Consider the following 14,597-nt stretch of genomic DNA (forward strand, 5'->3'; position numbering starts at 1 on the left):
GGTAAGGATGCCTCCTGGACGCCTCCCTGGTGAGGTATTCCGGGCACGTCCCACCGGGAGGAGGCCCCGAGGAAAACCCAGGATAGGCGGAAGAAAATGGATGGATGGATGTTAATATGGCTACATAAATTGGAAAACTATCCTTAAAAACATAAAAAAAATAAACTACAATGGGTTCCCATGTCTGATGGTTGATATTTTAACAAATCAGCCAATCTTAAATGTTACGTTTGAGGCTTCTTTACCTTTGACATGAACCTGCACAAGTAAAACTMAGGTAAACTCTTTCACTTGACTCCTTAAAAGACACAAAAAAATTATTCCACAGTTACTGTTTTCTTACAGGAGTAGTCACAAACAAGCTTTCCTCTGAATAAACTTTGCTACGATAAAAAAAATAAAAAAACAACAACAACAAAAAAACAACCTATAGCTCGGTGCTCCACAAGCCTCAACTGAAGAGCTACTGGTTCCAACACCATATTACCACCRTAGCAGTGCTTCTCTTAAAGTGACAGTAACCTATTTACTGTTTTAACATAAATTTACCTAAACAAGGATCTTCTTTACAGAATAAAAATTTAAATCATCATATACAATGAAATGGGTTTTTAGATTAACTTATTAAATGAAATTGCCTATTTACTACCTTCTTAATTTAAATAAAATAAACTTTATACAAAAGCACACAAATCACACTTATTTATGAACCTAAACATCTGAACAAATTTGGCTTCCACACTAATCTATATCTGCAACAAATACAGAACCAACATGATGTTTGTTTGTTCTGTCAGAGGAGATGATGGAACTTCATGATGCAGCTTGGAAACACCACCAGGGTTTCAAGACAGTTTTAAACACTGGAGTTTATTCCAGTTTACATTAAAACAATCAGATATCAACCGTTTATGGTTTTTGATKTTGTATCTGAGGTTGATGATCTGCAGTGGTTACAAACAACTCTGTCAATAAAAAAGTGACACAAATGAAAAAAGCAAGTCTCAAAAACAGATTTGTGCAAAATATATAGTTTTTAGGTCCTTAACACTTTAAATGGCTGCAGATTTGAATAAAGAGCCTCACACGCAATTATTAAAGTATTAATCTGGACTCAGTTCAAGTAATTAGTCATGCAGATGGTGGGATTTCTAGAAATAGATGTTCTCAATTGCTTTTTCCATTATCAGCATAAAAACTTTAAAGCAATCATATTTTGTGAGCATCAGCCTCACTCACCCTTTTCAGCCTTCATCCTTTTGCTCTCCAGCAGGCCGACGTTGAGCCTCTGCTCTGTGTACTCCTGCCTGATGTCCTCCCTGGCGGCCAGCTTCTTCAGAGGGTTTCTGGAGGACTGGACGTTGCGTGTGGGTCGCACCGCCAGCCTGTGCTGCACCATGGCAGAGGTCAGCCTGCATGAAGGCCAAGGGTGATGGTTATCAGGAACAAGTTTCACACTCATGGCTTAAAAGTTTTTCTTCTTGTTATTTTTAACCAGGAACACTAACGCTGAGAACTTACTTTGGCACCTGAGGGTCAAAAATGGCATCAAAGTCATCGTCTATTTCCATCTTGGTGGCGTTTCCAGTGAGATCCTCCACWGGGCGATAAAACCTGGAGAAGGTTTCATCTTCAAGGCTCATCACTTCCTTTACTTTCTTCTGCGTCACAGTGACGGTAGCTTCAGGTAGTCCAGACACTAAACATGAACGAAACATAATACGTTGCTGTGTATTTCGTCTTTTTTCACGCAGTATAAATAAAATCAACAAAACAACATTAACCAACAGTTTTAAACTGATAAAACCTGCAGAAAATTATACTTGACGTCCTGACTGCATCTCAAATTTTATTTTCTTGATCCCTCAATTAGAAACCAGCAGGTTGGACCAACGTCTTGTGTTGGGCTCACCTTTACTGTTCAGTTTGTCCAGGAACGTCTCCAGCTTGTCCAGGTTTCTGTCCGACTCCAGGTTCAGATCTGACACAACTTTGATCTCTGAACAAACACAACAAACACTTAACTTTTTAAATGCTTTTTCTTTTGTTGCCCCTGTACCAGCTTCTTCTTTTTTTTGGGAACATGTTGCAGGCATCAAATTCAAAATGACTGAATATTTGCAAAACACAAAGTTTATCCATTTGAACATTAAATATCTTGTCTTTGTCATGTATTCAGTTAAATATAAGGTTTAGCAAATCATTCTATTCTTCTTTTATATAGTTTTACACGATGTCCCAACTTTATTGGAATTGGGGTTGTAGGATTAAATTAGTCTGAAAGCAGTTCTAAACATCTTCCTTCCAATAATATATATTTTAAATAGGCCAAGACAACAACTAATTTAAGATTTTTTTTGTGCAAACTGTTTATAGTTACACCAGTTTAAAGACATTATAGATTAGGCTTCAGGTTCAAGCCCTGTTTGAAGAACACGAGTAACTTGTTTCCCCTTGACTCATCCAAAGGTCTCAGTTTCACTCTTCAGCTTGTTCAGAACGCTGCAGCTCAGCTTGTAACAGGAACTTGCAGGTTTGAGCATATTTCACYGGTCTTATCCTCCCTTCACTGGCTCCCTGTGTGTTATAGAATAGATTTTAAAATTCTCCTGCTCACCTATAAATGCCAACATGGCCTTGCGCCCTGCTATCTTGCTGATCTACTTCAACTGTACAGTCCTTCTCGGGCACTGAGATCCTCTGATCAGCTGCTTTTGGTCGTTCCTAAAACCAGGGTGAAGCTGAGAGGACATCAGTCTTTTTCAGTCATGGTTCCCAAGCTTTGGAACGATCTGCCCCCCCAGGCCTCATCACTTCCTGTTATTAAATCTCTTTTAAAAACACACATGTTCCTCTCAGATTTTTGATTAATTGTGAGTTTTGTATTTATTGTAGGTGTTTTTATCTTTTTTGCTTTTAAGTACGTTGTTTGCTTTTATATTGATTTTTGCCTTGTGTTCAGCAATTTGTTGATAACTTGTTTTTAAAATGTGCTTTATAACTAAACTTGATGATGATACAATGTATTTTAGCATATTTACAATTTATAGTTTTATACGCATTTTGGAAAATGTGTCTGTTGACAGTCGAGGGTGTAACTAGTCATGTTATTGGGTACGACTCTTTAAAGGAGCAGAAAGTGAACTTTCCATTATTTCCACTGAATGAACTAAAGGACACCACAGGACATCAGCATTACATAACAGATAACCAGGGGCCAACAGTGTAATGAGCACAAGGTGAAAACTTTAAAATCAGTTCAACTGACCTTCCTGTGGTTTGGATACAGGAAGACTGCTGTGTTTAGGTTTGGTCAGCACATTAGAGTGCACAGCAGAGGGAGAGGCAAGTCCTGTAGAAACACAAACACGTTCAAAATATCAAAACAAATATACAAGAAGAAGCAAACGGCTCTGATGTTTATTGTTGAAGTCTTAGTGGGTGATGTAGAAAATTATATATTCAGTGGCAAACTTATGGACAACATTGGTTAAAAACATTAATCTTTWATGTTGCTGATAATATGAAGGTCTGATAGTTGCCATATGTATGATGGTAGGAGCAGCTCGTGCTTCTTGCTATGCATGTCACTGAAAAAACAAGCAAACGTGCAACCAACATTAGGGCTGCCACAAACGATTATTTTAATAATCGATTAGTTGTCGATTAATCGATTAATCGTGGCAGCCCTAACCAACATCTACATTTTTTTCACCCCCACCCCAAAAAAACTAATTAATTAATTAATTAATTAATTTATTAATTAATTTAAAAAACCCAGTTCTTCCTCCTCCGACTCAGGTGTGAAAAAAATAACTACTGCTGTTTATATGATTCGCTTAGCGCAACGTACGGCAGGAGAGAAATGATGATTTATTCTTCGCAACACAATATTTCTAGCCTAGTTTAAACCAGACCCTGTCCTTTACTTTGCTTCGTACAGAGGGTCTGGACTCGCTGCTATAGAGAAGCAATTCTTGCAGGAGGCGTGGCCTCTGCTGAAGCATGTGTGTGTCGCTGTGAAGGAGGCTAAGCTAAGAAGCTAACCAGAAATCGTGTGTGCTGTAAACAACCCTAATGAGAGGAGAGAAGTACYGAGCTGAACGAGACGACTGTAAATGAGAGCTGCTGCTTTGTCAGATAAATTTATTTTAATTTGGAAGCCTTATCAACACAGACTGGCTTCATTCACTTCCTCCACTGACATTGCTAGCTAACTAGCAGACACTGCGCAGAAAATCAACGTCGTTCAAAACTCCGCCTTCTGTTTGCTGATTGGCCCAGGTAAAATAAACTACAAGCAGACACTGCGCAGAAAATCAAYGTTCTGTTCTCTGATTGGCTCGGCTAAAAATCTGCCAGCGAAAYCCWTCTCWATGGGAGAAGTCCCAGACGGAGCAGAGAAGGAAAACTAGAATTGAGCAGAGCTGCGTAGGAAGGCAAGGGCCAGGCTACAATATTTCAGTCATAAGAAAATATTGAAACTTATTGTGGTAGTCCACTTGAAAAGTCGGTCAAAATTTACACTCATGTATAATAAAAGCCCCCTCATTTTATGGATAATTTCTCAGGTTAAATATGATCTGTAAAGTATCTATGATTGCACCTTTGGAACAGGAAAACTGGTGCAGACATATTTTTCTCAACTTTAAAGCATTTGAGCCGAGACTGAAATATGACTCAATTTTCACTTTTAACAACCCTGAGCTACAGAACGTGTGTTCCTCTGACCTTTCTTCACCATGCGTGCTGCCACAGTGAACTGGGTGGAGTCGTTGGCGGCTCCGTGACCTTTGGTCTTCCAGGCTTCCTCCTGAGCCACGATGAGCTGCTTCCTGTCCTGGATGGACATGTGTGTCTCCGTGCTCTGGCTGTCCATCTCAACCTCTGTGGTTCTCTGAGAAAACAAGAACATTTAACTCAATTCTGATGACAGCTATTAGGGCCAATTAAAAGAATCAACACTACACTGCATCACTCTGAAGAAATTTATAGTTATTAGAGGTTAGTACTGATGTTMAAAGCACAACACTATATTTTTAGGTTTTCCTTTTTGTAATGATGACAATGTTTAATCTATTATGTTTTGATTGATATAGATTAGTTACATGTTCGAATTATATAACAACACATAATTAAACGTTGTGATRACATTAGCTGAGRATTTTGTYTGAATGCCTGTGATTCAGCTGTAGGTCAGTAGGGGGCGAACGCAGGCATTGAAGAACMTGTATAAATTGATGAACTTCCTGGTTTTTCGCCAGTGTTTGTTTCCTGTCAGCTTGGGTGACAATAAACCTCACTCAGATCAAGAATTCTGGTGTTGTATGGTTTGATTCCTTCTACAAATCATTTTATTTAACAATGGTGTTTTTAATATAGACTTCAGTTTATTGAATACGAATTTTCTTACAACTCAGTGGCATCGTATTGGTTTATTTTTTAAAGCTGCTGTATGTGCTCCACCATTGAAATCCGTCCAACAATTTAACAAAAATAGTGATAAACATTATTTTAACAAACAGTGGGCTCAATATGGGATTTTACAGAAAGTGGCAAAGCAAACAGTCTTTTGAGGTTAGTTATGATGTTAAAATGAGAGTAATATGACTTTAGCAGATCAGTTTAAAAAATAAGCGATAGTACAGATTTCATATGAAGTTCCACTGCTGAGTGAGTCAGTGTTGCCAGCAGAGAACAGGATGAGTGTGATGAGACAAAGCTTGACAGGGTCACCTTCCGTCTCCACGGGTGCCTCTGATCCACCTGAAAGGCCCTGGGAGATTTGGTGGCCTTCACAACCAGAACGATGGATAAGGAAAGGTAGGAAAGGATGAAATTAGGAAATGAGGATGAAAATATGAAACAAAGTGGCCATGCTCTGAACAACAAGTACAWGAAACAGGAAGCTGGATATAACAGAAGCAAGGTGTCTGTGATAAACAAAGCAGCAGTGATCTTTAAGTGATTCTGCCACAAACATTTGCCAGGAAGCTGTGAAAGCAGTAAACCTGGGAGGGGAGTCAAGTTAATTAACCACGAAGAATCAGCTTAATCTCAGAACAGGGCCTTTAAAGTCAAAGAGCTGATGTAAGTTCAAAAGCTGGCTTCAAAATGTGCTGAATGATTTTAATTGATTTAATGAAGTATGTGGGTAGGCAAGCAAGCAGGCCATGCAGACAGGAACTGGTACACACTCCTACCTGGCCAGCTGCGCCATCAAGGGAAGGAAGATGGAAAGGAAGTTCAGGTGGAGGAGGGGAGAAAGTAGCAGCAAACATAGGATCCTAGAAAAGCCACAAAGAGAAGAAACACTCAAACACACGAGATCAGCATCGAGAATGTAGCAGGACAAACATGGGTGGGTTTGTAAAAATATCATCACAGTAAACATGTTCCAGGCTTTAGTCAGGTTACATACGGTTGGATTCAGAAATCTACATACACAATATGAAGAGACTTTTTTTTTTTTTAAATCTGACTTTAAAATCAGACAAAACTGGTTTTTGTTTTAGGTTGCTTAGGATTCACAAGACTCTTTCCAACCTCTAGTCATTCTGTTTTAAATAAAAAATATGGCAATTGACTAGATAACACAGAATTTTAGAACAAGATTTGGACCCTGGACTAAGTTTAACTCACTTATTACAACATAAGAATTAAAGTTTATTTCTTTAGAAAACATAAAACCTGTGAACAAATGAATCAAAATAGTCAAAAGGCTAAAAATAAGTGAATCAATCTCAAGCATGGGTCAGAATATAAACCGTGTCGTTCTCCTGTATATTTGGATACAACAAGTGAAAAATCTGCAAATGTTCCAGTTTGGTTGGAGAATTTTTGGAGACTAAAACATTGTATTGCTCTTATTCTTCTCATTGAGCTTTGGACACTCGCAGCACCCCTCCAAGCTGCTAATGTCTGATTCCYAACTTATATAYAAGTATTAGGGGTGCAACAATAAAGAAAATTCACGGTTCGGTTYGATACTTTAGTCTCATATTTCTTCAACACAAAAAAGAGAAATGTCTGTGGCCCTTCTTAATTTGCAATTTATTGAAAACATAAACAATTGTTTAACCTAAAATGTTGCTGAAACAGTAAGTTTCTCGGTGGATCTGCAGTCGACAATGCAGCCTAGGCTGAGTAGTTGAACACAGATCCACTGATCCTTCAACACAGAGCATCTTCAGAAGACAAACTGATAAAATAAATTTTAAAAATCTTTATTGTTCCATACACGTGTTGAACTTAAATCACTGTATTGAGCGATTCGATAAAGATACATGTACTGTTGAACCCCTAGCAATTTTTATTTTTTCCTTTAATAAATCACTGCACTCAAATATGAAAAGTGTCTCTTTTGGGGAAATTTTGTCAGTCCCAGAATCTGATCCTGAAGGAGAAGCATTGAGATGAGACAAAAAGGAAACAAACAGAAGAAAGTTTGTTGTTCTAAGTAAATTTAGGCTATTTTTTTAACTTTAATTTCTCTCATGTTCCTCTTTCCCTCAGCATTTATTACAATTTCTATGCACATGGCCAACTCTGCAGAGTAGGTGATGTAATTKAACAATTTCTAGAGACTTTAAGGAAATCTATTAGCTATTTTTCTTAGTGAGGGGTTGGCGACACTAAAGAAATTCTTGCAACAAATAGACACAAATAGACACTGGGTAAGCAATTGTTACATGACAAGTAGAAACAAAATGACTTCCCACACCCCCACAACCAAACCAAAATGTCCCACCACCACATGAGCACACAGAGCTAGATTGATGCTTTTATCAAACCGCGTGTTAGAGTCCCAGCTGACCAACACCACTGTGTTTGTGAGAGGCGGGGCTTACTCACTGGCCTTACCCAGAGCTGATCCGACTCAGCAAAGTCATCGATCATCAGTGCTTCATCATCCTACAGACAAGCAGTCAAGAGAAGGGACATGTTCTGAAGGCAMTGACCTTCCAGCAGTGGATCAGACCAAAAACACAAAGTCTGACCTGCTGAGCATTGTATTAACTCAAGTTTGGATAAATGTCAAATCTGTGTGACAAACTTTAAAATGCTGCTTCATTCTCACACAACGCCTGAAAGCRTTTGAATCTTTATTCCACTCATTCGGTCTGTCTACATGTCTTTGTTCTATAACAGGAAACATGCTGAATTATCTACTGGCTGAAATGAAAGGGAGGATAAAAACAAGTCTGTACTTCCTTTTGACCCGCTTTTAAACTCCACTGATTACGTTCTGATCCTCCTTATGAAAATGTCTGAATACTCGCAAGCAAAGCTAATAAAGCCAGCGGTTTTGAAATGAACTCATATTTTAAGTGTCTGCGAGCAGAACTGCTTAGAGAAATAAAACAAACTTTGTTAAACAGCTGGGACCAAAACTGTAGCTGCAAATGAGCTGTTAAAAATATGTAAACAGAAAGGGATGTGTACTGTGCCCATCCTGAAACCTCCCTTTAAAACACAATGACACAAAAACATGCAGGGAAAAACAGAAACTTGGTTTATTTATCATCAGGTGAAGAACATGCAAACAAACATGACAGTGAAAGATTACATGAAACGCAGCTGAGCAGAACAAAAGGTTGAAGCCAAACAAAGCAACACAGATTATATTATATTATTTACATGACAGTGTTGGAATTTTAAAATAAAAAAATAATTTTACACTGAACTAACTCTGGTATAATAATAGGTTTAACAAAATAAAGCTTCATGGTTTTCATTAATGCTTCAACATATATATTTTTTAATCTGTATGGTATAAACTTAAAACTAAAGTGTAAATTGAACTTACAATAAAATAAAAACATGATTGTAATTCTTGATGAACTTCATATACAACCTCATGAGAGTCTTAATTTAAAAATAAACCTAAAACTTCATATATATTCCTCAACTTTTTCCATTTTGAAAATTCACTTTTTATTTCATAGGAAGTGTTTCATAACTTAAATACTACTGTGTTTACTGCCAGGACTGCACAAAACTTGACATTGTCCAACTATGGAGCCCACGAGGAGACATGGGGGATTTTTCTCTTGCATTTCCACACATTACTATTGTGTTACCTCGCAATACTTTTTGCGTTCCCTCGCAAAAGTAATTTATCACTGTTGCTTATTTGTTTAACAATTTCACATGCTCACCATTAAACAGGAGTTAGCCTACTACTTTAATTCAGCTTTGAAATGAATATATACCAGCCACGCGTGGAGGTGTGTAATATGCAGCCACACAATATTCCCAAACTTGTGACAACACATCTTGTTTTGGTAACCAGATATTTCAAAATACAAGTCTGATTTACAAAACATTAAACTTTGTGCGTAGGAACGTAAAACAATATTGCGAGGTAATGCAAAAGAAAAAAAATTAAAATCTCCCCCCGTGTCCCCCCACAGGCTCCGTTGTCCAACAACAAAAATACGTAAGTTTTTTCTAAACCAGAGAAGAAGACAGACAGATGAAAGGACACCAACATGGACAATACACAACCTCTCTGTTTAGACAAACTGTTACCACAGATGCGTTCTATCTCTGATTTTACTTTAATTCAAAGATAAAAGATCAATAAATGTTTCGATTTAGGCGTTGGTCTAAGAAAAGCTTATTGTCGATCTGACTAACATTCAAAGAGAAAACGTAATCCCAGTGTTGTTGCTGCTGCAGATGAATTAGAAAAATTCTGGACTTGTTTTAAAAGTGTCACGCCTGMAGTGACTGAGCTACAGTTTGGATGTTTCTGTCACAGAGGTCATTTTTAGTCCTCATCTTACACATGAAGCATACAGTCCCTGCAACACGAGCTGGTCTCAGGCTGCTCTGTTGAACTGTTAAGTCAGCAGTGAGGTTGTTACCTTCTTCTTGAACTTCTGCTCTGCCTCCCAGAAGTTAGCGTCCTGGTCGCCCTCTGCAACTTTCACCACATCCTGCTGCTTACTGATCCTGTTCCTCCAGTCTTGCTCGCCGCTCTTCTTTAACAAGGCAACCCTAATAAAAGRGAAAACATCGGAGGCTTAGCTCAGGAAAACTAAGAAGAGTACTTTAAACCAGAGGTGCCCAAAGTGGGGCCCGTGGGCCAAATTTGGCCCGCCAAGCCATTTGATTTGGCCCACTAGAAGTAGTCCTGGTTCCTAGATTGTAATCTCCAGTTTTATGTAGATATACTATATTTACACTTAATCTTTTCAACCATTGGTCCAACTATAGGTACAAGGAGCTGTAGTCAGATRGTCCTAACTCATGGTGGTACTTTATCCTTGAAATATGTTAAGATTAAACTTAAAATACAAGTAACTTCAAGAGACATTTATATTAGATTTAAGTCCATACCTAGATTTCCACACCTTATTTAAGACCGCAAATACCGGGTACTCAAATTTTAAATTATGAAAAGTCCCATGAGCCTTTGCTGCCAAGCAAACGTTGAATTTTCTCCATGTCCATGGGCTGAAAAAAAAACAAACAAAAAATGAGGGCAACCGCACTGGCTGCTAGCTTAATCATAAAAAATACAACTTTACTTGAAGTATTTGCATTTCATGTATTATATTATTGTGTTTGGCCCGTCAACCTCAGACTGAGTTTAATTTTGGCCCTTTCAGGGAAAATGATTTTTAATCTTGGCCCTCTCAGGCAAAATGTTTGGGCACCCCTGCTTTAAACAGATTTAAGACTTGTATGAATTTTTAAACTGTCTGAAGAAAGAGCTGCTGTAAAACCTTAAAACAATAATCAGAAAACATTTATAGACATGCATGCAAACAACAGTTTATAATCTTACATGTTTTTCAATTTTGCATTATGCATAAATTTACTAATATATGGTTATGTGCAAATACAAACTGCAGGAGTAGCCTCTGGTGAAATTCTTGGGGAGTTGGGTGGATCAGGATCCTCCCAATTTTGGAAAAACGAAGAAAGAAAATAAAGAAAATAATTCGACTTTCGACTAATTCGAGCTTTATCAGCCTGACAATTTGGTCCACTGACCTCCTAACATCACAAGTGTGCCCGAAGACAGAGGGTGTAAAATGTAGCTTCCAGTGAAGCTTGTAGAACTGGATCCTCTTTAGTGTAGTGGTCAGAATTCCTGCTTTTTTGTAGATTTTATCCTCCATGAAGGAATTCTGTTCTTATTACTCTACTAAAATCAAAATATTTTAACTTTCTGATGATGCTAATAGTTTACTTTGATCATTTTAGTAGCTACTAATTTATAAAAAATCACAATAAATCAATGTGTCTGAAGAATATTTATTTAGGGAAGTGATTTGTTAAACATGTTTTCTAATTGTTAATGTTTTTATTTAGAGCTTCAAATGCTTGTAAAGCTGATACAGATCAGTTATTCAGTGACCACAAAAAAGTATTAATCTGAATCAAATTAAATCGAAAACATGGTTCTAAATAATCTTTAGACTGAGGAAAACTTGATGCACATTGACAAATTCTTACCGTTATTCTCCTTGCAAACAGAAAACATTTAAAATCTTTCAGTTTTCGTGGTTACATCAGAAGTTTGCTTATGTCCTGTTGTCTCTGTGGACACAACTGATTTCTTCCTTCAGATTTTATTATTGTGCACAAATGCATGTCAGATATTTGTGGACCTGCACGTTTTATATTTTTGTAAAAAAGAACAAGCTTATGTTGTGAGTCACATGACCTTGTGAAGCTAAAGAAGGGACATAAAAAAGSACAGTGTGGGTGGAGAAATACATTTGCTCCTGTTAAATTAGTTTTGGTAACTTATCCAACCTGACAAGCACAGAAAGGAATGTTTAATTTTCAGTTTATTTTACAACAGTACATTTGACTTTATCTTAAGTGGATCCCCCAAAAATAGCTTTAAAAAACCTCATTTTACTGACCAAGAACACACTGAACAATTCTAATTACAAACACACCAGGAGGCTTTAGCTTTTTGTCTTCAAACAGAAAGGACCATGTCTCTGAATGAAATAAAGAGACTCACACTTCCTGCCTTCAGCAAAATGCTCTAAAAGTAAAAGTGATCTGGAATAGTCCTGATGTGGCCAAAGGGTGAGTGAAATGTAACAAAAAGCACATCTAACAGCAAACACCCATCAATACAAACCACCACGTAGCTCCATTATGTCATCGATCAATTCAGATTGTTATTGATGCTCTTTCTTTCCAACAGGCTGGGACGTTAAAACCAATGTGACATGAGATTTATATAAAACTGTTTGTGACTCGAGAATTCGCTGAAACAGAGCCTCGGCAGCGCAGGGACTTTTCAGGTCCACGTCACCTCTGTCCATCCAGGGTGGTGTGGAACGGACAGAGCTCAGCCGAGGCTGAGGTAAAGAGCCTCGTGTCCTGAATGATCAGTGGGAGAGAACACACGTCTGACTGAGCTGTCATGTTTATTCTGAATGAAACGTTGAATCAAAGAGAAATAAAAAATTTTCTGCTCTGTTTTGGACCCAAGTCATTTTTGAACAGGAGGAGTTCACTGAATAGTTAGTTTGTAACAGCGAAGTTTGCATGTATGTCATGAAACTTTTACTTTTTTAAAATAATTTCTTTAGAACATTCATMAATGTTAGCTTGTCAAATTAAGCTAGCTGTCATGTTCTCTCATCCTGGCCACATCTCCTTGCTAATCCCCACATTTCAGGCCCCGCCCACTTTGTTGGCATTTTTCAATTCTGCTTTGGGGTGGGCTTAGTTTCACAAGGGAGAGTTAGTTACACTTTGTCCCGCATATTGTACAGCAGTGGTTCCCAAACTTTTTATCTTCTGACCCACAAAATATCCATGGCGAAAACTTGTGACCCCAAATATTACTGGTCTGAGTACACAAACTTTGTTAATATGCCTAAAAAAACACAGGCTTTTTGACAATCTATAAACAGCTTGTACACAAATATAAATACTTCTTTAAACTTTCTTTTGTGTGTTTTTGTAATAGTTGTAGGGAAAATATTACATCAGCAATTATTTTTTTACCCTTTAAAATGATTTCTGGAGATTATCCAAGGTGCTTCATGACCCATTATTGGGTCCCAAGCCCAACTTTGGGAACCAAAGTGCAGTGGTTCCCAAGCTTTTCAGTTTTTGATCCATAAAATAACAGTAGCAGAGACCTGTGCCCCCAACTATTTTTGGATGATAAACATTTGTATCAGGTCAACTAAAAATGGGCATAGTAACAATATTTTTATACTACATTTATTCATTTTAAATACACTAAACCTGACTCCTTTGTAACAACTAAGGCAAAAATGTCATTAATTCAGAAAATATTTTCAGGACCCCAACTTTGGGAAACACTGTTGTACAGCATGAGTACAAACAAACATTTCTCTCATTAAAGCCTTTTTTCCATGAGCTCGACTCGGCACAGGTGTGACTCTTTTCACTGGGCCATTCTAAAWGTTTCCAGATAGATTCTTAGGATCTGGTGATGCAGGTGAGTTGAGCCGGTGATTTCACATGACAGCAGCACTCAGTTAAAGAGAAGAACACAGGGACCACTGCAGTCAAATACAACAGCTATAAGCTGCACAGGCTCTATACAGAACATTCACAGCATTCTTAAAAGCAAAGCCCTCACCTGTCTTTTATTGACATGTGTCGGGCAAGCATCATCTTACTCAGCTCTTCTTCATTATCAAGCTGAACTGAGCCGACTGTGAGTGCTCCCGCTGGCATCTCTGTAACAGCAAGCAGACAGACACTAAACTAAATCAATGACGTTAAGAAATGACCTACTGTAAGTGTCAAAATGTCAGTATGGAGTAGATGCTCTGCTGAAGAACAGCTTGAATAAATTAGATTAAAAACAATAATTCTCCTCTCATACTCTGTGTTTCAGGACAATAGTTAGTCCATGAAAAGAAAATACATAAATATCAAATACAATGATGGACTAAACTGGATTATTCAAAGTATTTTTCTCAATAAAGTGTCATTTTTAAGCCACTCAAAGAGAAAATGCAGTTTTAAGGTCCTGTCACATGATAACATTTAAGACGACTTGTGAAAATGTAGTTAGGACTATTTTACTCATATTTGCTCTATATTTGATCTAAYAGCTAGCATTACAGTATGTATATGTATAAAAGAACTTTCCAGTTTTTTTTTATTCCATCTACTATTTAGACAACTTTAGTGTTGGACAAACTTTATATAAATTGTTTAAAACATTTTAGTGTGACAGGGCTTTTAGAAAACAAAAGAAAAATTTTTTTTGAAAAGGTAACAAACATAAATTTATGAATTTACTAAATGTTGTACAAATGTTAACCAACTGTTTAGCCAGTTAGCATGCTAATCAGATTATGATATTTAAGATGAAAACAATGCAAAAAYGCCTGTTTACATCAAGTTATCACAGACTATCATTTTATAAATAAACACAAATTGACAGTTTTAGCAGGTKCAATGTTTACTATCTTGGTTTAGCTTATTTAAAGGAGACCAATTATGAGTCCTAGAAATTTTTATGGTATGTCTGTGGGCTATCCAGACCATGTTCACTCAATTTAATGCACAAAATAATTCTCAGATAATAAAATTTCCCATTTTCTGGTTCTGCCTGCTCTGACTTC

At 37.3% G+C, this 14,597-nt stretch overlaps 1 protein-coding gene across 1 annotated transcript in view; it reads right to left on the reverse strand.

The window, feature by feature from the left end:
* The window catches only part of svila (supervillin a), a gene marked incomplete in the record, with an annotated part of 61,379 nt that overhangs the window by 16,239 nt on the left and 30,543 nt on the right, over positions 1-14,597 (reverse strand). The window contains 10 exon segments of the mRNA XM_014018823.1: positions 1,240-1,412; positions 1,522-1,699; positions 1,913-1,999; positions 3,269-3,352; positions 4,732-4,897; positions 5,737-5,793; positions 6,204-6,287; positions 7,864-7,914; positions 9,873-10,005; positions 13,601-13,700. Of these exon segments, the coding sequence (XP_013874277.1) occupies positions 1,240-1,412; positions 1,522-1,699; positions 1,913-1,999; positions 3,269-3,352; positions 4,732-4,897; positions 5,737-5,793; positions 6,204-6,287; positions 7,864-7,914; positions 9,873-10,005; positions 13,601-13,700 (1,113 nt within the window).

This window comes from Austrofundulus limnaeus, unplaced genomic scaffold (assembly GCF_001266775.1).
Source record: "Austrofundulus limnaeus strain Quisiro unplaced genomic scaffold, Austrofundulus_limnaeus-1.0 Scaffold203, whole genome shotgun sequence".
Lineage (NCBI taxonomy): Eukaryota > Metazoa > Chordata > Actinopteri > Cyprinodontiformes > Rivulidae > Austrofundulus > Austrofundulus limnaeus.